Source organism: Delphinapterus leucas, chromosome 5, assembly GCF_059928025.1.
Source record: "Delphinapterus leucas isolate spDelLeu-1000000601 "Yukka" chromosome 5, BTC_Dleu_Yukka2, whole genome shotgun sequence".
Classification (NCBI taxonomy): Eukaryota; Metazoa; Chordata; class Mammalia; order Artiodactyla; family Monodontidae; genus Delphinapterus; species Delphinapterus leucas.
In genome coordinates this window covers 134639304-134662455 of record NC_143133.1, presented here as the reverse complement: position 1 = coordinate 134662455, position 23152 = coordinate 134639304, and the positions used below count along the sequence as shown (strand labels likewise).

At 42.4% G+C, this 23152-nt stretch overlaps 1 protein-coding gene across 1 annotated transcript in view; it reads left to right on the top strand.

Annotated features, from left to right (window-relative positions):
- Positions 1 to 560: 560 nt before the first annotated feature.
- The window catches only part of RXFP1 (relaxin family peptide receptor 1), a 96433-nt gene continuing 73841 nt past the window's right edge, over positions 561 to 23152 (top strand). The window contains exon 1 of the mRNA XM_022582231.3: positions 561 to 897. Within this exon, the coding sequence (XP_022437939.1) occupies positions 849 to 897 (49 nt within the window). The 5' untranslated portion in view covers positions 561 to 848. The remainder of the gene's footprint in view (positions 898 to 23152) is intronic.

The following is a 23152-nucleotide window of genomic DNA, read 5'->3' as shown; positions in this document are numbered from 1 at the left end:
GAGATGTTTTCCTCCCGAGAGGTAAGGCTCGGCCAAGAATTAGCAACTCCACAACTCTCAAGAAGCAGACTGTGACTCAAACCCAGGAAGGTTTTACTCCACAGCCAATGACCCAGCGTGGTCTCCACCGTAGTAAAACTCACAAGTCTGAGAAAATTTAAGATTTTTTTGTCATCCCTTTAGATTGTTCTTTGAACAATATCCTATCCTTCAAATGCCTAAACTCAGACAGCTCATAAAAGATTGCTGGAAGTTACTCTTTAATTCTTGCCTTATAGCTAATTCCACAAAGGCATTTTTGCCCTGTGTAGTTCTGTCCATTTCCCAGTCCCACGTCGTAGGGGAAAAAACACTTTGGGCTTCTGATGTATCTCCAAGCTCGATTTCTGTCTCTCTGCATGACTTTGATCAGTTCAGACATTTGTCAGAGTTCATACACACCCTCCTTTGTAGACTGTCACAGGGCATGCAAGCATGATGCTTAGAGTCAACAAGAAGAGCCTGTGTGTTCTCTGAAACTTTTCATCCCTCCTCAGCTTTGTCTGTGCATGTGTGTGTGTGCACGCGTGCGTGTGTGCGTGCGTGTGTGTGTGTGTGTGTGTGTAAAGAAGGATATTAAGACTTTGGAGAAGGCGGGTGGGGAGGAGAGATTCTGAGAGAGGAAGAAAGAAAAAAGAGGGAATGGAAAGAGAGAGGGAGAGTCAAGGGGAGAGGAGGGGGGAGCAGCTGCTTTGTAGCTGCTAAGATTGCAGACAGAAATAGCACACAACCACCGTGAGCCGATGCGACTCAGAAGCCAGGATCAAATTGTATTCACTTTCATTAATCAGTTTCTCTGAGGGAAGGAAATGACATCTGGTCCTGTCTTCCTCTACATCTTGATTTTTGGAAAATACTGTAAGTATGCTCAGCATTTAATTTTGTCTACCTTAGGATTTTATGAAATAATCAAAAGTACAAATGTTTATTACTGACATGAATGCTTTTAAGGTGCAACTGCTTTTTCTGATAAAACTGTTATCTCACTTCAGAATGATTCCTCTGAATACATTTCTGGTATTTATACTAAAAACTAGAATACTAACATGCCATGTAAACCTATGCTTCGTAACAACCAATTGGTTTGATATTAACAATTGTTTTATAAGCCATGGTATATTTCAAGAGGAGTGGTCCTTAAAGAGATTGTGTTCAAGGAATGTGCCCATTGACACATCCTGGGGAGGTCTGTACATTTGCTCCCGGCTCCTGTGTGTTTATAACGCTTCATTATCCTAGCCCTTTGTGATTTGTATCATAGGTACGCCTCCTTAGGGAAAGATGCATTCAGAAAACTCCTTTTTTTATTTTTAGCACGGTTTCTCACTATTCCTTGAAAGAAAAACCAGGGAAAGCAGAAAGCGATGAAAACCACAGACACATGAGGAGCCCAAATGGACATTTTACTTTGGCTATCATGACAGCTTTTGCTTCCTCTCCGTATACATGTTTTATTTTCAGAAAATCTGCTTTTTAATCAAAGGAAAAAGTTTGTTCTTCATTAAACCTTATTGATAGTTTATTAGGTAAATAGAAATAAAATGTTTCTTAGGTAATACATGATGAGGAAAGTCAAAGCAAATCAAGAAAGAAAACTTTCTGGGTCCCTTTCATACCTTGTGATGCTGGGAATTATTAAGCTGTAACAAATTTAGAATTCATAGGCATGTTTCCATTTCTCTGTCTCTTAAAAGTTTGCAGAAGTTTATTTACACTAAAACATTCTGTTGAAGAATACCTCAAAGTAAATTTCAGTCCTAACTCTCTCAATGCTGATGGCATGCACTGCACCAAAGTGATTTTTTTCCTTTATCTCCAGTCTTCCTGACCTCTTAGCACACCTCACTTTGTCAGTCGAAGATGTGGGGTTGCATGTAACCAAGGAAATGACTCCAAATCCTTTGGAAACATTCTAGTTCCTAGCTTTCTCCGTCTCTGATCTTATTGCTGACATTCCCATTTTTTAACTAGAGGATGAAAAGTCAAAGTGCACACCATCACCAAAAACTGAATGTTTCTAATATAATCCAAGTGTTTTGACTTTTGCAGCCAACACCCTCATAAATCCATAACATATTTTTCTATCTCCTCTCCCATTTCAATAAAATGAGCAGATTGAATAAGCCAAAGGAATACTTCCAAATAGGCATTCTAGGATGAGGGATTCAAGGGAATGTAAAAGGTATTCAGGGCAGGTAGAGAAGCAATTTGGCTAATGTGTTAACCAGTCATTTGGTAAAAACGTTCTGTGTTTAGTAAAAAAGTTCTATGTTCTCTTTTGTCAATAAAAAATTATCTTCATGAGCAAAAAATAGGTAATAGTGATGAAGATGATAATCTTCAAACCCTCCAACTTTTTAAATTTATCTTTGGACCTTTAAAAAATGTTGGTAATGCATTGTCAACCTCCTCCCTCCATGCCTTCCAGAAGCAGAATTGGGCAAGCAAGACTCCTGGCTACATGCTGTCAACAGGGTGGGTGGGCTGGAGGGGCATTTGACAGGGGCCCCCAACCCAGCAACCCACACCCATGACTCACCAGTTAGTTTATCCCATCATCAAGCCCCACCAATGAGAGGATTTCCTGGGCATATAGCAGAAGAAAACCACATAATGACAGCGTCTTAAATCTCCGTAACTAACCCCATGGTTGTTGTTAGTGGTTTGTTTGTTAACCCACTCTCCCGTTGCCTTGAAAGGACAGTGTGCTATCATGGAAGATTGAAGGGGCTTGACAGCACTGCCCTGTACTAGCTCTATACTTTTCCACAATAACTTACCCTCTGAGCCTTAGTTTGTAAAATGGCAATAAAGTCTTTTACCCTATCTACCTCCCAGAGCCCTTGTGTCCGGTTCTTTATTACATTAAGTGACCTCCTTGGATCTTCAGAACAACTCTATTAGGTAGATACAATTAAGCACATGAGGAAGGAAAGACCAAGGACATTCAGTACCTTGTCACAAGACTCAAGCTAATAAATGCCACGATTTGAATGTTTTCGTAGTCTATGCTCTTTCTCCCAGACCGTGAACATTCTCAGTAGAGATAATGTATACCACAGGGCTTTGAAAATGGAAAGCCCTTTATAGACCTAAGCAATTATCAGTCAGCCTTTTAACCAAAAATATTTATCGAATGCCAGTTACTTTAATAAGCAATAAGACTAAAGGGTGTCTACAGCATGGTCCCCGCTCTGAAGGGTTAGAGTGGAGGAGAGAGAAAGTTATCTAGGGTCACCAAACTGTGAGACAAGGGCAAAAACCTAGGGGTGCACAGAGAGGGGTGACATTAAGATTCAGAAAAGATTTCCTTTCAGCTTTGAGAATTTTTTATTCTTAAAAAATTCCTCCATCTGTTGTCTAATTAGCTGTATTGTGCCAATGTTAATTTCTGAGTTTTGATAATGTACTCCAGTACGATAAGATGGTTCCATTAGGGAAAGCTGGGTGAAGGGTATATGGGACCTCTTGTACTATTTCTGCCACTTCTTGTGGGTCTAAACTAGCGCAAAATTAAAAGTTATAGAACAATCCCCTGGAAGAATTGTATCCTAAGTCTTTATCAGCACATGCTTTACTCATTACTTAAATGGTATCATCAAGCAAAAAACAATCATTTTACTTAACACTTTGTTTAGGCAGGTAATAAGTAAGGAAATAGGACATAGAAGGGCCCAGATATGAACTTGATCTATTATAGTATTTTGCCAAGGCCCAACCCATCTGGGTAGGTCCTCACTTTTGGATTCCAAGTGGCTACTTACAAGACCACCTGGTCTTTGCCTTGAGTCCCAGTACTGGCATATCTTATAGCAACTGTCTTCTCTAACCACGAGGAAGAAGACAGGAAGAGCCTTTCCTGAACTAACCGTCAGTACACAAAAACCAGACCTTTAGTACATCAAACAGGAGAATACTGGCATATTTACCCACCTCCAAAAGATGGAAGAAAAAACTTTCCAATATGCAGACTACAGAGTATATAACAGTTCACCTGACATTTTTTAAGGTTGCTAACAATTTTATATTGTTCTTACTATGAATTTGGAATCACATCTTTACGTTTCAAACAGAAAATTAACAAGTCTGTGCAAATGCAGCACCATCATCTGTATAAAGATAAACAAATTATTACATTTGTGAACTAAATCGTTTTGCAAGCTTAATTTCACGCATTAGGACAAACCTATTAAACTGAAATGCCTGGAGTTGGGTATTCTAGTTAGGCTTATTTTTTGTCTGAAAAAATAAGCATTTTTTATTATATAATTTTTAGGTGTACAACATTATAATTCAACATCTGTGTACACTACAGAGTGGTCACCACCCCACATCTAGTTACCATCCATCACCATACAGCTGACGCCCTTCACCCATTTCACCCACCCGCCCCCAACCCCCCTTCCCTCTGGCAACCACTCATCTAATCTCTGTATCTATGAGTTTGTTTTTTTTGTTTTTTTTTTTTTGCGGTACGCGGGCCTCTCACTGCTGTGGCCTCTCCCGTTGCGGAGCACAGGCTCCGGACGTGCAGGCTCAGCGGCCATGGCTCACGGGCCCAGCCGCTCAGCGGCATGAGGGATCTTCCCGGACCGGGGCATGAACCCGCGTCCCCTGCATCGGCAGGCGGACTCCCAACCACTGTGCCACCAGGGAAGCCTATGAGTTTGTTTTTGTTTTACTTCATCTGTTTGTTTGTTTTTTCAATTCCACATTTGAACGAAATCATACAGTATTTGGCTTTCTCCATCTGCCTTACTTCACTTAGTGTGATGCCCTCCACATCCATCCATGCTGTAAATGTAATCCATGGCAGGACTGCATTCTCTTTTTACGGCCGCGTAGTATCCATTGTGGATGTCTGCCCCATCTTCTTTATGCATTCATACATTAATGAACAAAATCTGCACAAACCGGTTACTAGTAAGGGGATTGAAACAGTAATCAAAAATCTCCCAACAGGGCTTCCCTGGTGGCGCAGTGGTTGGAAGTCTGCCTGCCGATGCGGAGGACGCGTGTTCGTGCCCCGGTCCGGGGGGATACCACATGCCGCGGAGCGGCTGTGCCCCTGGGCCATGGACGCTGGGCCTGCGCGTCCGGAGCCTGTGCTCCGCGGCGGGAGAGGCCACGGCAGTGGGAGGCCCGCGTACCGCAAAAAAAAAAAAAAAAAAAAATCTCCCAACAAACAAACTGTACACATTTGTACCACTTTAGTGTCAAGTTCTAGGACTGTGGTTATGGATGTGGTGGTCATTATATCTCCCATTTATCGAGAGCTTTCCATGGACCACAAACTGTGCTAAAATGCTTTACAAACATGATCTGACTTTATCCCTGTAACAACCTTAAGGGATATTCTCACTTTACAAAATAGGAAACAGAAAATGAGAAATATTAAGTCACAAGCCTGGCATCACCCCTTAGTAAGTGTTGCAAAAGAGTGTTCAATCCAAGTCTGTGTCCTTGAATGGCCTACGCTAGTAAAACATGATTAAGTGCTAATGCTTTCTAAAGCTACAATATCTTAGAATTAAAACGGACCTGAACAGATCCCCTCATCTAGCCCACTGGCCTTTAATGAAGCACGTTAGATATTTTTCCATTTTGGAGATTAAGCAATAGAGAAATATTGATGAGCCCAAAGTCACAGAACTGGTAAATCCAAACTTAAACAAAGTTTCTACTAGAGCAGGCTGTCCTCACCCCAGGGAAGTTTGAGAAATCCATGCTCCATATTTATGCATGTCCTCCTATGGGCCAGTACCATCTGCTTTACATACATTTCTCATCGTGCACTGGGGATTGATGAATGAGGATAGATGTGTAAATAATGCGAATGAATAGAAAATTAGACTCAACTGTACTGGTTCCAGGATTTTGCCTGGAAAGCACTTTTGCTTACAGCCCATGGCACAGAGCTTTACCCACAGGAAGTACCAGTACATAGTGACTTCATTCTCATCTTAGCTCACTTCTCCCGCCCCCTGGATATTCCCCCCCCCCCGTTGTGTCCACAGTCGCAGCAGCCCTATTTCCTGTCTCACGCGCAGTGGTCCAACACTCTCTCCTCTTCTCAGCTCTGCATCCCCACCCATCACCCTGGTCGGAATAACTAGGCTCCATCACTGAAACCAAAAGCTGTTTCCTTCTTTGGAAATAAACAGGGGCAAGTTGTGAGTATTTCAAATTCAGTTTTTATTCTCTATCACAGCAAAGGTAAATGTTGAGTGGAAAAAAAGGACAGTATTAAGTGGGATCTCTGGTTATTTGTGTTAGGAATTGACATTTTCCTGTAAAATAGTTGTAGTTTATATAATAATTTGGAGATTTGATTTTCTGTTAAATAGATTTGTTTTATAATTATTTCAATATTACCTGAATTAACTAGAGCCACCTTATTTCTTACGCCTTCTATAATAATGAATATGTCTTTTTAAAATCTTCAGTGCTCCCCAAAAATGTGAAGATTATTTTGGGGGAGGAGGACCCTCGGCTTTTTCACTGGCTGTTCCAGGCCACACGGAGCCCTGGACTCTGGTCACTCTGCCAGCTCCTCTGTCCCCCTCTCCCTCCCTATCCTTCCTCCTCAACCTGCCCCCTACCCACATTGCCCCAGGAGCTCAAGTTCTCATTCTATAGTGAAGAAAAACACAGACCTCTCTCCTTAGCCCCTGTCTCTAAACCCAAAATCCAGGCCCACCTTTAGTCAAGGTGCCCACATGATTTACTACGAAAAGGGACAGCAGATAATCTGATACATTCTCTAATAGTAAGGTTCACTCCTTTTAGAAGGCAGTTGAGATTTTAAATCATCCTTTTTGTTTTCTGGTAGAGGGTTGAGTGTCTGCTTGAAGGTCACACAACTGCGTGCTCGAATCCACTGAAAAACAATTTCGCTGCACTATTTTCCCCCAACAGTTTTTTCTCTTGATTCTTACCTAATTCATTTAAAGAAACATTATATGAAGTCTCTTTTTCCGTCTCCAGCAGTCTGAGTCCTCAGTGAATCGCAACTTGATGAAACAGTTTCCTCTTATGTCTGTCAAGTACTTTTTAAATTTAAGTTTTATAAAATTAGACGTTTCTGAGTTCAAAGGAAATGTAAAGCTCACAGCGCACAACACCCTCACTCTTCATGTAGGAAGAAATTGAGGCCAGATACCTGTGCTCCCTTTTCTTTTCAGCTTTATTATCCTTTACTCACTTTTAAAAGTGGGTCTCCAGTTTCATATGTAGGACAAGACGGACAGGATAGGCAAGAAAAATCAGAAGGGTAAAACATCACCTTTAAATAGAAAGAACCTAGATTGGGGTTATTAAACCCGGGATTATTACATTTATTACCCACCAAAATCCTAGCCTCAAAAATTAAGATTTCGCAATACACTGACCTTGTGTCATCATGTTTCACACACCCTGCCTGGCAGATAAACATTTTCTTAACCAAGGATAGACTGGGCAGAGGAGAGAAGGGTCCTGCTGACACCTTCCCAAGTCCATGCTTGCACTCAGGTCCAAGTTTAAGGAAAGGGGCTTCTCAAATTGTCGGAGTAAATTCAGAGCCCATGGATGTTTCCACTCTCTGGATCCCTCGCTCCCATGCTGCTCCCCAGACAACTAGCTTGTCTTTAAAGTAGAGCGTTTTCATCACATGCCATGCGGATGAATGAATGGGGCCCCTGGGGTGTCCCGCTAAAGTGAAAGAGGCCTTGGGCGTGTGCTGCTGGGATGAGACTGAGATTGCCATGCAGGGGTCCAGGAGAAAACTGTCTACGTCCCGGGACTAGTTGGTAGACGATCAGAATCTCACTGCTTCTCGTTTCAAGACAGGTGCTTTATTTTCTCTATCTTACCCTCCAATAGCTTGGGCACCAAACACCTATGTGCTTAACCCCTCCCATAACTCCTTCCTCCCTTCCACCCCCCAAATCATCGCGTCTTCTGTCTCTGCGTCTACGCCGAGGCTGGTACCAGAGAGACGGGGTGCAGGTGAGACTCTGCTCCTATGAATAGAGGCCCCTACATTGGCTTCCCTCCGTTGCCTCACCGCAGCACAGACAACATTTCCTGAGATGGGCTCACGCGTTTTCCAATATCATGGGGCTTGAAGGGACGCTGACACAAGCCGTGCAAGGCATCTTCGCTGCTGCGTGATGCTCCCCAAAGGTATTCACATTTCACTCTTCAGTAGCAAGTAAACCCGACGCTGGTAGTAAACTCTCGGCTACCAAGCCAGTCCGCCGTCCTACTTTTCATGTGGGGTGAGACTGTCTTTGCATTTTGGCTCCAGGCATGGAGAGATAAAGTGGAAGGTAAGCAAGTCTCCTCGGGCACTCTCCCACTTCCTTCAAGTTTTGGTCCTGCTCTGTGCTCACTTTCCCCTCCTTTAAATCCCCATAGAATCCCAGCAGCATCTCCCCTCCTGGCCCCTGAGTGGCCCAGATATTGATTCCCAGATCTGATCAACCAGTTCTTCCTTCTCCCCTTTTTTATCTGAACCGTCCTCTCTATTCCTTAGGCTCACCACCCCTCCTGACAAAATCCACACGAAAGAATCTCTTGGCTCCAAATTTTGCACAGAATTCTTATTTCTACCCACCTCTTCTCCCTAAGATGCCCTCCTCACGAATTCGCACTTTCACAGAGGACAGTTGCCTATTAAACACACAACATGCACATTATACCCCATCCTCCCACCGCATTTTGCAGTTAGTTACCGGGATTCATGGACATTTTTGGCTAATTTTGCAGTATTTAGCGAGATGGTTCCAATACCTGATCCTTGCAGTGTTAAGGAAGTTACGACCCTGCAAATTTCTGTAGTTGCGGCCATTTCAACAGATACATCTTTCTTTACAGATTTCAGATTAAAATGTTACAGACCAAGATACGCAAATGGACATGAACTGACACATTCTGAACAAAATTTATAAATGTGTGTACCTGGATCTACTGGGAGAAATCAGAGAAGCTGAGAAAGGCTTTTTTGGAAGCCTTCACGCAGGACACATACTGCAAGTATAAATTAGTGAAATAACTGATTAAGTTCTGAGGTGTGTCGGGCGCTGAGGACACCAATCACGCCACCATCGAGTTCACTCACAAAGCCTCTGATCCTCATCTTTCTTGTTCAGCCTTTTCTCTCATCCTCTGCTGCTCACCCCAGCCTTTTGATATTTTAATAGGCTTTTCCCAGAGCAGGCTGGAAATGTTTGACTGATTTTTAATGGTCTAGAAGATTTGCCATTTTGACTTTCTTAGCTGTGGCCGATTTGTTGGAAATTGCAAAACTGCCTCATGCTTTATAAATGTTTCTGCGTTCTCACACATTTCAAACTTAGACGAGAAGACGTCAGCAGTCAGGCTGTCTGTTAGCTTCTCCTGACCTCCACTTAACCCCCCTCTTTGTGTTAAGATCGGGAGAGGTGGCTGGTTTGGCTACATTAAATATAGATTTTTATTTCTGCCCTTCTGGTTGCAGTCCCTACCCCTGATCTTCTGAGCTCACAGCACAACAATTTGTGCTCCCTGGAAAAAGGGATAGTTTTTGTTTGTTGAAGTTCAGCAACTTTTCTCAGCAACTGAGCAATTGTCCCCAGTGTTGACCTGAAATAATGTGGCAACTCATTTGTTCATCAAATTCAGTATAATCAGAAAAAAAAAAAAAAAAACCCTGTACAAATCCTTTTGTAGTGCTGCTGGCTCTTAGGCATCTTTTTTCAAAGTTTCTAAGCTAGTTTATGTAGCTTCCATATAATCTCATGATCCGTTTCAGTCATTACCTCCGAAGTTCCTTAGTTCAGAATCTAAGACAGATATAATGTATATCTTACTAGATAGACATGCATAAACACGAGCTAGAATTATTAAATTAAAATGAGAACAGATAGGTCAAGGCCAAGCATGTTACTATTACTGTATCCCCTCAACAGTTTGCCTGTGGAATAGTCATCATGAATGCCTGAATAGACAAATGGAGGATGAATGTAGGACTGATCAAGAATGGAATTTAACAAGGTGCATGTTACAGAGCAAAGAAAGAATGATGCCACGTGGTACGGAATAAAAATCGTGTTTGCAGACAGAAAGCGAACCCTCAGAGATGAAACCACCCAGCTGGCCGTGATGTAGACAGGGGAAGGAACAAGACAAGGTGTATGTGTTGGCGATGACGTTAGTGTAACCCTTTAAAGCCATTATATGTGGTACGGGCCTGGAGTGGGCTCGTAGGTAAAGACACTCATCTAGAACAACTCCTCTTTAACTCCTCTGAAAGGAGTTAAAGAAAGCCCCTTACACGTGATCTCCTAAAAGGAGTCTTATCAAATCCCATGGTCTCCCTTCTTGTCCATCTGTCTTCTATGCCCAGGAGACTTTGCCTCTTTATACCCCGATTTCTGTCCAATCCAAGGCCGCCTGGACCCCCATCTTCCTCTCATCTCCCCATCACTCAGCCTCCACTCCTGCTACACTCCCAACACTACACACTTCTCTGCTGTTCTTGGGCACAAAGTTTCCTTTCTATTCTGACTCATTTTTCAGGAGAAAACATTCTTTGCCCTTTTTTTCCCTCAGAACGCCCTTGGTAGAGGAGGAGTTCACAGAAGAAGGTCAAAAGGCAATGCCAGCATTCTCTGTCATGAAGTTTGAGGGTGGTGGGAAATGTTATAAACTATCACACACACACACACTCCAACAGTTTTGTTCCATCTTTAGTATTAAGTATACCCAAACCAGATATCGTATATAATATCAAATTTCCATACTTTTAGGCCACAAATCTCATGTTAAGAGATCAACTGAGGCAAATTAAAATTTTTAATAGTTTATGTGAGCAAAATGGATTTGAATTGAACAGCACCAAACTGGAAAGGGAAGTGGGAGACATACAGAGAAAGTTGCAGAGACCAAGTGAGGAAATCGTTGCTTGGCTACTGCTTAGAAGTTAGTCAGCTGTTTCTGATCGGTTGTCCCAGCTCTTTGGTTTCATGACCTTGAGGGCTTTATGGGCTTAGGTTTTCGTTTGCTTACCTCTGCTGCCATGGCTTGAGGGCCACCTCCATTTAAGGGGCTCCTTGTTTACTTAATTCAACAGTCAGATGTGCAGAAAATGAAATTTTATGTTGCTGTGACTCAACTCAGAGCTCGTGACTCCTGCATAAAATAGCAGGCCGATAAACTTGCTAATTCGAAATAGCTTGGTTTAAAAATCAGGCATGTTTTTAAAAAATACAATCTTAATCACTTAAGAATTGTCTATCTGCTCCACACTTTTCCAATTCTGCCCAAAAGCTTTTAGGTTCGAGGGCAGCTTCGGAAACATCCACGTGAGGGGGCAGGTAGAGAGATGAATTATCTACGTAACTTTGCCAGCTTCTCGTGAGATGTAACTTGTTCCTCTGGGCGTGGGCATCGGCACCTACCCAAGCATGTAAACACTTCCACCTTCTCCGGCTACCCGGCCAGATAACCCACGTTTCCCACCCAAGCAAGAGGCCGCTTCACACGGACTGTCTGCTCCTACCCAGCCTTCTCAGGAGAGCCTAGGAAACCTCAAGGGTCCTTCCTCCTGTGTCGGGAAGCAAGGGAGATGTGGGGCTGACTCAGACCCACAGCCACCAGGGCCCTGGTGCCATGCAGAGCACGTGGCTTCTGCCAGAGTCATGCCCTTTCCTTGGGCTGCACGTTAGAATCTAAGATTCTAACCACCTCTGCTTGGGCAGCCCCACTCTCTAATGATCCCCACCTCCTCCTTCCCCTAAGGAGCTCTAAATTCCAAGGGGACAGGAGGTTGTCACACGCAGCCATCACCAAGTTCAGGAAAGCAAGCTTGACCTTCCCTACAGGCTGTGGAAAGGCTCAGTGCTCTGTGTCCTTCAGTATTTGGTGTTGACAGTCAAGCCAAGATGCTCAAATTCAAAAAAGCATACCAAGTTTCAAAAATATTCTCTTTCTCAAGCATCTGGCTTTTGCCATTGGCTATTTTTGGCAGATGACTCTTCTACAAAGGTTCTTCTGAGCTCTACACTCCCTGAGCAATCAAGTACAGTCCACCTGCCTCCTATGAGTGGGGAGGGGTTAAAAAAAATAAAGGAATAACCAAGAAGGAAGTATATTTGGATACATCCTAAAAGCATGGAGCATTTGACAAGTAGGAATTATAAACACAAAGCCACAGACTTTTGACATAATAATTACAACGACATACATTAGTAAAATATGAACTCTTTGAGAATACACAAGATATATAATATGAAATATTTAGCTGTATTTCCAACCGTGTTACGTGGACACTAATGAAGAACATGTTTACTCCCACTTTTAAGAAATTTCTAAGGAAAAATCAGAATTGGCAAAACTTTCATAATGGTAGTAAGTATGGTTATTCACTTTATCAGAGGGGTATCTTTGTTTGGTAGGTTTTTCTTAATCACCCAAAAAAGTGCCCACCCTATTCGGATTCTGACTCAAAATCCTATGCTCCTTCTGTGCTATTTCCTCCCACTTTCCATTCTGTTGCCCAGACTGGTTCCTCTTATTTCACTTACACCTACCTTTTGTGTGATTTTTGCTTTCAATCTCTTTTCCCTGCATTTTACCTAGTGCTTTCTTCTCCTGTTGATCTAACCTACATTAATTACAGTACTATAGACGAAAACACCAAAATATAGAAATGTCATTCAAATTGTGAAAAATTGTTTATCTATTAACTTTCTTCCACAAATCCTTTCTGACGGAATGTCTTAAACAAGAGTTTGTGATAAATAAGAGGAACAAAGAGTAGTCTGTCATGATGCTCCCATCCTACCTAGAAGCTGTACCATCACAAACACACGTCTCCAAAGAGCTCCCAGGAAGCTAAACTGCTTTTAAATTCATCCTGGGGAAACTGTTGCAGGTTTTTAATATGACTGATAATGTGATTAGATACAAGAAATGTGCTAGGCCAAAGCTGCCATAGTCCAATGATTAACATGAATTATTTATGCTATCTTATTGCTACAGTTGTGAGTCAGTTACCGTATTGACATTCTGATTAAATGATAACACTTGAAAGTGTTGTCTAATTAAATCCTCCCATGAACCATGAAGGGCGATGGTTCCTCCCCTCACCAGAGGAGGGACTCAGTCTCAAAGAGACTTGGGAATTTGCCAAGATCACAGGCTCCCAAGTGCTTAATGCAGGACGTGAACTCACGTTTATCTGAGTTCTTTCCACTCGCCATACTAACACCAAAATCATGGTGCAGAGTTATGAATATTATCTCTCATTTTACGGGACAGATGAACAAACTGACCAAGCAAGTTGAACTCAATTCAGACCTGCCACTTACTGCTTCCGGGGGAAGAGGTGGAGGCAGGGCAGGCACAGGTGGAGCGTGGGCGGGGCCAGACCTGGGAAAACTAAGAGGAGTTGGGTGGAGTCATTAAGAGTAGGGCTCAGGACAGGCTGGGAGGTGCAGTTGGAGGAGCTCCCTGGAAAGACCAGGAAGACTTTGTGAGCCATGCTCAAGAATGACTTCAGACTTAGTGCATAAGCAGTTGGAAGGGAGGTTTTGCACAGAATGATAGAAAGAGTTTTTTTCTTTAGGAAGTAACTCTGGCAACTTACCCAAAATAGTCTAGAATGTAAGAAACTGAAAGCAAGCCCTAAAGGAGCGTGGAGGTTGCTCTCCATCTCTAAAGAGGAAGCGGCTGCGGCCAACACAAGTTGGCTGCAGCTCTTTTTTTTTTTTTTTGCGGTACGCGGGCCTCTCACTGTTGTGGCCTCTCCCGTTGCGGAGCACAGGCTCCGGACGCGCAGGCTCAGCGGCCATGGCTCACGGGACCAGCCGCTCCGCGGCACGTGGGATCTTCCTGGACAGGGGCACGAACCCGCATCCCCTGCATCGGCAGGCGGACTCTCAACCACTGCGCCACCAGGGAAGCCCATGTGTTTGTATTTTTTACAGTTTTTTTCCTGTAATTAATATATAGCCTCATAGTGTTGTAGTCGGAAAAGACGCTTGACATGATTTTAATTTTCTTAAATTTACCAAGGCTTGATTTGTGACCAAGATATGATCTATCCTGGAGAATGTTCCATGAGCACTTGAGAAGAAAGTGTATTCTGTTGTTTTTGGATGGAATGTCCTATAAATATCAATTAGGTCCATCTTGTTTAATGTATCATTTAAAGCTTGTGCTTCCTCATTTATTTTCATTTTTGTTGATCTGTCCATTGGTGAAAGTGGGATGTCAAAGTCCCCTACTATGATTGTGTTACTGTCGATTTCCCCTTTTATGGCTGTTAGCCTGTGCCGTATGTACTGAGGTGCTCCTATGTTGGGGGCCTAAATATTTATAATTGTTATATCTTCTTCTTGGATTGATCCCTTGATCATTATGTAGTGTCCTTCTTTGTCTCTTGTAATATTCTTTATTTTAAAGTCTAATTTGTCTGATACGAGAATTGCTACTCCAGCTTTCTTTTGATTTCCATTTGCATGGAATATCTTTTTCCATCCCCTCACTTTCGGTCTGTATGTGTCCCTAGGTCTGAAGTGGGTCTCTTGTAGACAGTATATATATGGGTCTTGTGTTTGTATCCATTTTGCCAGTCTGTGTCTTTTGGTTGGAGCATTTAATCCATTTATATTTAAGGTAATTATCAATATGTACATTCCTATTACCATTTTCTTAATTTGGGGGGTTTGTTATTGTAGGTCTTTTCCTTCCCTTTTGTTTCCTGCCTAGAGAAGTTCCTTTAGCATTTGTTGTAAAGCTGATTTGGTGGTGCTGAAGTCTCATAGCTTTTGCTTGTCTGTAAATGTTTTAATTTCTCCATCAAATCTGAATGAGATCCTGGCTGCATAGAGTAATCTTAGTTGTAGGCTTTTCCCTTTTGTCACTTTAAATATGTCCTCCCCCTCCCTTCTGGCTTGCAGAGTTTCTGCTGAAAGATCAGCTGTTAACCTTTTGGAGATTCTGCTGTATGTTATGTGTTTTTTTCCCTTGCTGCTTTTAATGTGTTTTCTTTGTATTTAATTTTTGATAGTTTGATTAATATATGTCTCAGTGTGTTTCTCCTTGGACTTATCCTGTATGGGACTCTCTGCACTTCCTGAACTTGATTAACTATTTCCTTTCCCATATTAGGGAAGTCTTCAACTATAATGTCATCAAATATTTTCTCAGTCCCTTTCTTTTTTTCTTTTTCTTGGAACCCTATAATTTGAATGTTGGTGCGTTTAATGTTGTCCCAGAGGTCTCTGAGACTGTTCTCAATTCTCTTCATTCTTTTTTTCTTTATTCTGCTCTGTGGTAGTTATTTCCACTATTTTATCTTCCAGGTCACTTATCCATTCTTCTGCCTCAGTTATTCTGCTATTGATTCCTTCTAGAGAATTTTTAATTTCATTTATTTTGTTGTTCATCATTGTTTGCTCTTTAGTTCTTCTACGTCCTTGTTAAATGTGTCTTGTATTTTCTCCATTCTGTTTCCAAGATTTTGGATCATCTTTACTATCGTTAGTCTGAATTCTTTTTCCGGTAGACTGCCTATTTCCTCTTCATTTGTTTGGTCTGGTGGGTCTTTACATTGCTCCTTCATCTGCTGTGTATTTCTCTGTCTTCTCATTTTTCTTAACTTACTGTGCTTGGGGTCTTCTTTTTGCAGGCTGCAGGTCGTAGTTCCCATTGCTTTTGGTGTCTGCCCCCAGTGGGTAAGGTTGGTTCAGTGGCTTGTGTAAGCTTCCTGGTGGAGGGGACTGGTGCCTGTGTTCTGGTGGATGAGGCTGAATCTTGTCTTTCTGGTCGGCAGGACCATGTCCAGTGGTGTGTTTTGAGGTGTCTGTGAACTTATTATGATTTTAGGTAGCCTCTCTGCTAATGGATGGTGTTATGTTCCTGTCTTGCTAGTTGTTTAGCATGGGGTGTCCAGCACTGGAGCTTGCTGGTCGTTGAGTGGAGCGGGGTCTTAGCATGGAGAGAGATCTCTGGGAGAACTCTCACCGATTGATATTACATGGTGCCAGGAGGTCTCTGGTGGACCAATGTCCTGAACTTGGCTCTCACCTCAGAGTCGCAGGCCTGACACCCTGCCGGAGCACCAAGACCCTGTCAGCCACACAGCACCACACTGGGTTCCGAGGGGCTCACTGGGAACAGGAAATGACGCCACCGCTTGGCCTCAGCCCCCTGAGGGATGACCTGGATGCTCCAGGGGCACCGTCCAGGGCAGGGTGAGAAAAGCTCCCACACCGAGGGACGCCCCTTCCCCCAACCCCACCTCCACAGGCTTCACTCTTAATTTCAGATGGCAGCATAAACAGAAATAAAATGTCGGGCAGTTGGCAACACAAAGTACCCTTAGGTGGCTATGTTCATTAGAACTCAATCATGAATGATTTGAGAATGGGAGAGCTCTACAAAAGATTAAGTGGAGTATTTACTAGTTCCTGATAGACTTTTATAAGAAAAGAAAAGCATAAGCAGCCTTTACTTGATCTCAGAGACAGTGTTAGCATTCAAGTGGACCACATGTGACTCTCAGCATCTCTGCCAATATTTGGCCCATGCTGCTTACAATTTCATAGGTTGTACAGTATAGATTTTGTTAAATATAATTTAACACAGTTGTCAGTTACAATAGAAATTACCTGGAAATCAAGACCAGTGGATAAATGGATAACCAACAGAGACCTTCTGTATAGCACAGGGAACTCTGGTGAATATTCTGTAACAACCTAAATGGGAAAAGAATCTGGAAAAGAATAGATACATGTATATGTGTAACTGCATCACTTTGCTGTACACCTGAAACTAACACAACATTGTAAATCAACTCTACTCCAATATAAAATAAAGAAGACCAGTGGACCTAAAAAGAAGGGGAATTCACATTTAATACATATGACTTCTGCGAAAGGCAGCAAGGGGCTCTTTCACCTCCATTGGTTTTGTCTAATCACACCAAAAACCCTGGGAGGGAGTTTTACTAATCCCCATGTTCTGGAAGAGGGAACTGAGAAGTGACAGGACCTACTGAGAGTCCACAAGGGCACACTGGGAACTCCCAAGACACCCTCCCTGCCCAGCAGCAGGCACACTCAGCCTGTGCTGGACATGGGGGTGCAGGTGTAGGCACCAAGCGTTGGGAACTGCTATGGTCTGCAGTTGTGGTAACTCCAAGAAAAGGCAGAATCAGCAGAACACTACTTTCAGATTTAAATGAGCCTGTTTGACTTTGCTGAATAATACGTAGCTGTAGGGAAAAGCATTCAAATTAAGCCCATGGTATATGTCATTCACAAAATAACAGCCACGTGGGAATTCTCAAAAGGAAGCAGTGGCCACTTAATCTGTAGCCTGCAGATGTGCGGTTGGCTAACAGTCCCTGCTCTGAGCTGCCCCATAATGGCATTTAGAAGCCTGCTTATTGTACATCCTCCCCAAAAGGTAATATCCCCACTATGCATCGTGAGACATTTGTGTCACGTCCAATAAAACTTTGTCCAACCCTCATAGCCTGTAAATGCCTTTGAAATTGTCCTTTGGGTTAAAGATGGAAAAAAATATCACTTGGAAAAATATTTTCAAAGATGGAAAAAAATAACACTCCAAAATTAGACTCCAAGTCATAAACACACAGATGATATGGAATGACATATCTTATAAATAATATTTCTGGCATTTAAAATTCTTTGTGTCTCACACCCATAATTCTGAGAAAGCTTAAAGCACACATGCATCACACACACACACACACACGGTGTCCAGGTAATTTCATATTTACTTAAAAACCGTGTGGGTATGTGTCCAAGTACCAGGCAGATGGGAGTGAGCTAAATAAATATTCTTCAAATAATAAAAATTCTAGGGAATTCTCTGGAAGTCCAGTGGTTAGGACTCAGCGCTTTCACTGCCATGGCCCAGGTTCAGTCCCTGGTTGGGGAACTAAGATCCTGAAAGCCACGTGTCTCAGCCAAAAAATAAAATCTAAAACCTGGAAACTTTACAAACCATTTCAGCTACAATAAGTTTAAAAGATTAAAATATGTTACCAAGCTTTTTTATTGTACTTTGAAAAATTTCAAACCTACAAAAGTAGTATAATGAATACCGATATACCTTTCCTCTGGATTCACCCATTAATATTTTCCCACATTTACTTTTTCTCTCTCACCAAACTCACACACATGCATATGTTTTCTTGCTGAATGATTTGAGAGTAAATTGCAGATATCATGACTCTTCCCACATAAGCATTTCAGCCTGGATCTCCTAAAAACTACATTCTCTTAGCCCCCATACGATGACTAAATTCAAGACATTTAACATTAATAAAATAGGAATATCTAATATAACATCCATATTCATATTTCATCAATTTTCCTAATTATGTCCTTTATGGAAAAAAATATTTTTTTCCTAATCCAGGCTCCAGCCAGGATCACATCCTCAGCTCTGTAGCTTCCTTTAATCTGGAGACAATGACGTGCGTTTTGAAGAACATGGGCCAGTTGTCTTATAGAATATTCCTCAATTTGGATTTGTCTGATGTAAACACAAGACTGTTACAAAAGTCGTCATAGAAATACACCAGAGGAAAGCTACCTGCTATGTTTGGGGTCTGATCTCTTGGTAAAGCATCTCCTCACATTTTCATTTGTTTTTCTTTAAAATTGTGACTCACGGCACTTCCTGTTTTAACCTGTCCCTTATTCTTCTAGTTGTCCTCAGACAATCTTCAGAGACTTGCATTTATCTATCGTAACTTTCAAGGTCATCTCTGTAGCCTTAACCCTAACCCGCACTTCCCCTTCCCTGGTTGGCAATCATTTCCAGGGTTCCTTCACCCTCGGAGCTCTGATGTTCCCCTCCAGGTAGGGAGCCTGCATTGCTGTTTTCATCCATCCCCTCTCTATCAGTGAGAAATGCACTCTACATGCAACAAAGAGAAAAACCAATCATCAGTGGGTTAAACAAATAAGAATTTATTTTTCTCACATAAACAGTCCAGCAGAAAGTGTTTGCTGACAACAGATCAGCTGTCCAGCCATGCCATTAGGGTCCTCATCTTTTCCTGTATTTCCCAGTCCACCATCCTTTGTGCTGGTTATTATGTTCCAGGCTTATCTCCTAATTCATGGAAAGATGGCCACTGCTGCTCCAGACATCAAGTCCATGTTCAAAGCAGGATGAAAGGGAAGAGTGGCATGTAGCTCCATCTTTCCCTGTTAGCTTTCCCAGAAATTCCTTTAGAAGACTTCTGCTTCTTAGATCTCATTGGTCAGGATTTGGTCCCAGAGCCGTGCTTAATTGCCAAGGCAGCAGGAAAAATGGGAAACAAGGGTAACCTTATTGTTGAAGCCAGACATCTCCTCAGCCAGGACTGAAGGCATTGAGAGGCAAAGGGGAGATGGACAACAGGTGGGCAACATACAGATTCTCTGGCTCCTCCAACGCTATGTAGATTTACTCATTCTCTCCTGCTCAATTTTATTCTAGGTGCCTTCTCAATTTTTCTTCATTTATCTTCTCTCCCTTCTACATCCCCTTGAAAAATGAACTTTCACACAGTTTTATTATCACTTCATCTTCCTCCTAGAGTCAAATAATATTACAACCACTGGTACTGTCTCCACCTTTGACGGGTGAAGAGAGCTGAAACCCAGCAAGGTGAAGACCCTTGCCCAAATTCACCCATCAGTTGAGAGGCACACCCAAGAACAGAACATAACTCTACTATCAGCATTGTCAGATCTGCCGCTCAGAATACATGGTGCCTATGTTCCACTCTGCTCTGTTTGGACCCTCTTGCCCATAACTTGGACATTTAAATATAAAATTCTCCATGAGGCTTCATCAATCCAGTTGTTTGTTTCTGGAAACTTCTCCAAAAAGGAAAAATAATAAGAAAACCGTATTTTTCCCTTTTTACTTTTTTAATTTACTCTCTAAATATGAAGGAGGGAGAAGTGGGGTGACAGACTATTGTCTTCCTTGTAAATCATTGCTCCTCTGAACCCTGAGTCTGAATTTGTAGAGCTTCCATCTCCAATACGTCTGTCAAGTAGCAATGGGACCATGTCTATTTAGATGCATCATTCTTGTCTTTGGCCTTGTTGGGAAACATCTTGGGACACCCAGGGCAACACAACATAAAATACCTTTATGAAGCAGCCAGCATCTCATCCCTGCACTGAAAGATTTAAAAGGGGGACACCGCACCCAGAATAGAAACAGTCAGAGAGGGAGTCAGTTTGAAGGTGTAATTGACCTTGGTCTTGAAGGGTAAGACTTAGCTGATAATAAGATATGCGGCAAAACTGTCACAAGCCAAGAAAGGGAAGCACAAATATGAATGGTTTTTCAGGGGTCTTATAAGCAGGTCAGTGGAGCGGGTGGGGGGACCAGTAGAGGGCAGTGGGTAAAAACACATGTTCTGAAGTCGGACAGACCTGAGTCTGAATCCCAGTTCTGCCACTTCCTAGTTCTGTGATTCCCCAAGCAAGTTACTCCTCTATGCCTTACCTTCTAAGCTGTAAGATCATGATAATATTAATAACTACTCAATGGCACTGTTACGAGGATGAAATAAAATAAGGTATGTAAAGTGCTCCGTGCTAGCGCCTCAAATATAGTGAATGCTTAAAACATGAGAAAGAAAAAACGACTGATCAGAGTGCAAAGGCCAATGTACTGGACTCTTAGGTTTAGGAAAGTAGATTGTGGCCAGTTGTGGAGGCTTTGGCTCTAAGGCTAAAGTGTAATCCAAAGGAAGCCATTAAAAGTGTACCAGCCAGACATGAGCTAATCCAGACTGGAATCACAGCTGGGAGAGGGGGAGTGGAAAGGCACTGCTGGATGGAAAGCCTGTTAAGAAGATGTACAACAGCCCTTGATTCATGGTCTTTATTTCTTGGCTGCACTACTAGTGTCATCTATGAACTGAGAAGGAATCAAATGGGATGGTTGGACAGTTGTGAAAAGAGTTGTGTCATAGTTTGAGGCCTATGCTGGAAATGTATAAATACAAAATTTAGAACTTCCAGCTATTCTGTGTGTTGGGAAGCATGTGCACTCATTCAATATATGCTCACTGGATGTTTACTATGGCAGAATACTAAACCCTAAGCAACGTTTACAATAACATCTCACCCAACTAAAGACCACTCATCCTAGAATCTCCAAAACTTTGATTCTTGAAAACCCAGGCATCAAAAAAAGAGAAAGAAGGAAATCTTGTCCTTTATCAGGCCCTCGTTCATAGCTTATCTGCTCATTTTACAAAGAGGTCTACACAGAACGTCTGAGTATCTGCATTTTTGCCATAGCAGATTTAAGTAATAAATTAGAAATGGTAATCAGAGCACTGACTCTATAGAGCAGACAGATTAATGATAGTTGAAGTGACAGCTGATAAAGAATTGTGGAGGAAAAACCATAAAAATTTGACAGGACTCCAAAAGCACAGGAGTCTGTGGTCAAAGTTATAGGACATGAGTGCCTTCAAAGCCCCTAAGGCATCAATGTGTTACCAAGTCTAAGTTCATACTGCTGGCTGCATGACAGGCCAATAAATGGAGAGACAGGGTGTTGGGACAAGGAACAGCGACTTTATTCAGAAAGCCAGCAGACAGAGAAGATGGTGGACTCATGTCCCAAAGAAACATCTTGCCCAGGGTTTGGATGCTAGTTTATCTTATAGAGCAAAGAGGGAGAGGTGAGGAGGTAAAGGGAAAATGGTGACAAGTTGTTGTAAGTCTTTCCTGGTCCAACCAGACTCTGGAGAGGAGATGTGTTAATGTCTTCCTTCCTGCAGCCATTCAGAGGTGCGCCTGGTCAGGACGTTTCCTGGGAGCTAAACACAAGTATTTTAGCTTAACACTCAGGCATGGGAGGCAGGGTTCCCAGAGATGGGCCACTGTGGACGCTTTAAGCCGTAGGCAACATCCCTTTAGTGATTAACTTGTAGCAAAAGCAATAGAACATAAAGGTTAAAGTAAAAGAAGCAGCTCCAATATGGAGTCAGGTTTGTTCTTCCCTGTTACAAACACAATAACCCAAATTCATAAAAGAAGGTTACTCTTGTGTTCAATAGATCTCCAAATCTTTTAGAAGTAAAGCTACACCCAAAACTTGAATCAGAGATACCAGTATAGAATTTCTGACAAGTTTTTCTAAAAATGGGAGATAAGAAATGAGGATGTACTTGGCATGGGGGAAGAAGTGTGTTTTCTTCTGGCTTGTTTTTAAGAAGGGAGACACAAGAGCATGTTTCAGGAAAGAGGTGAAGATGGACGATGCTGAGAGAGAAGGGAGAACCGCTGGGTCCGTCCTGAGCAGGAGAGAGGGATGGAGGCTGAGCTCAGGGGCGGGACTGGATTTAGACAACGTGAAGGGTTGCATGGAAGAGGTGGACCTCATGGGGCGGGGGGGTCCATGCGGGGATTTGTGAGGCTCCTCGGGTGGCCTCAGGAGGTGCTGGAGGCTCAAGGAGAGAAGGAAGGAAATAATCGTCTAGGAGATGGAAGAGTGCATGGGAGAGAGAACACTGCCGAGTGGCATCAAGGCCCCTCTCCCATCTCATTGGAAGGAGGCAGCAGTGTGCACAGCACAGTTGGGGACCACAAACAGACCTGTTCATGGGTCAATGCTGTGTTAAGCTCTGCAGTCAGACGGGAGAAACTGGACTAAGACAAGATCACGAAGGGATATTGAGTACCTGGATTTTGTCAGGACATTGGTGTGTTTTTCTTTTTGCTTTGTTTTGGTTTTGGTTTTTTTTCAGCTTTGTTGAGGTATAGACAATTGAATTTTTCAAGGTTTTCTGTGTATATCAATCAGAGTGCACACATGGCAAAATCTCAAATTTGAAGTCTAAAATGTTCCTTTAAATGGTAACTTCTTTTAAACATCTGTTTATGTTATTCATAGATTGATGGAACTAGTTCAAGCAGCCTGAAAATATTTTGTGGCTGATCCCCTTAATTTTGGCAGAATATCCTTAAATTTTCTATCCAATTTTTCAAAACCTCCAGAGATTCTCTTAGTGACCCAATCCATTGTTTAATGATCCTTGTAGCTAAGAAACGATTCCTTATAACTAACTTGAAAATCGTCCCTG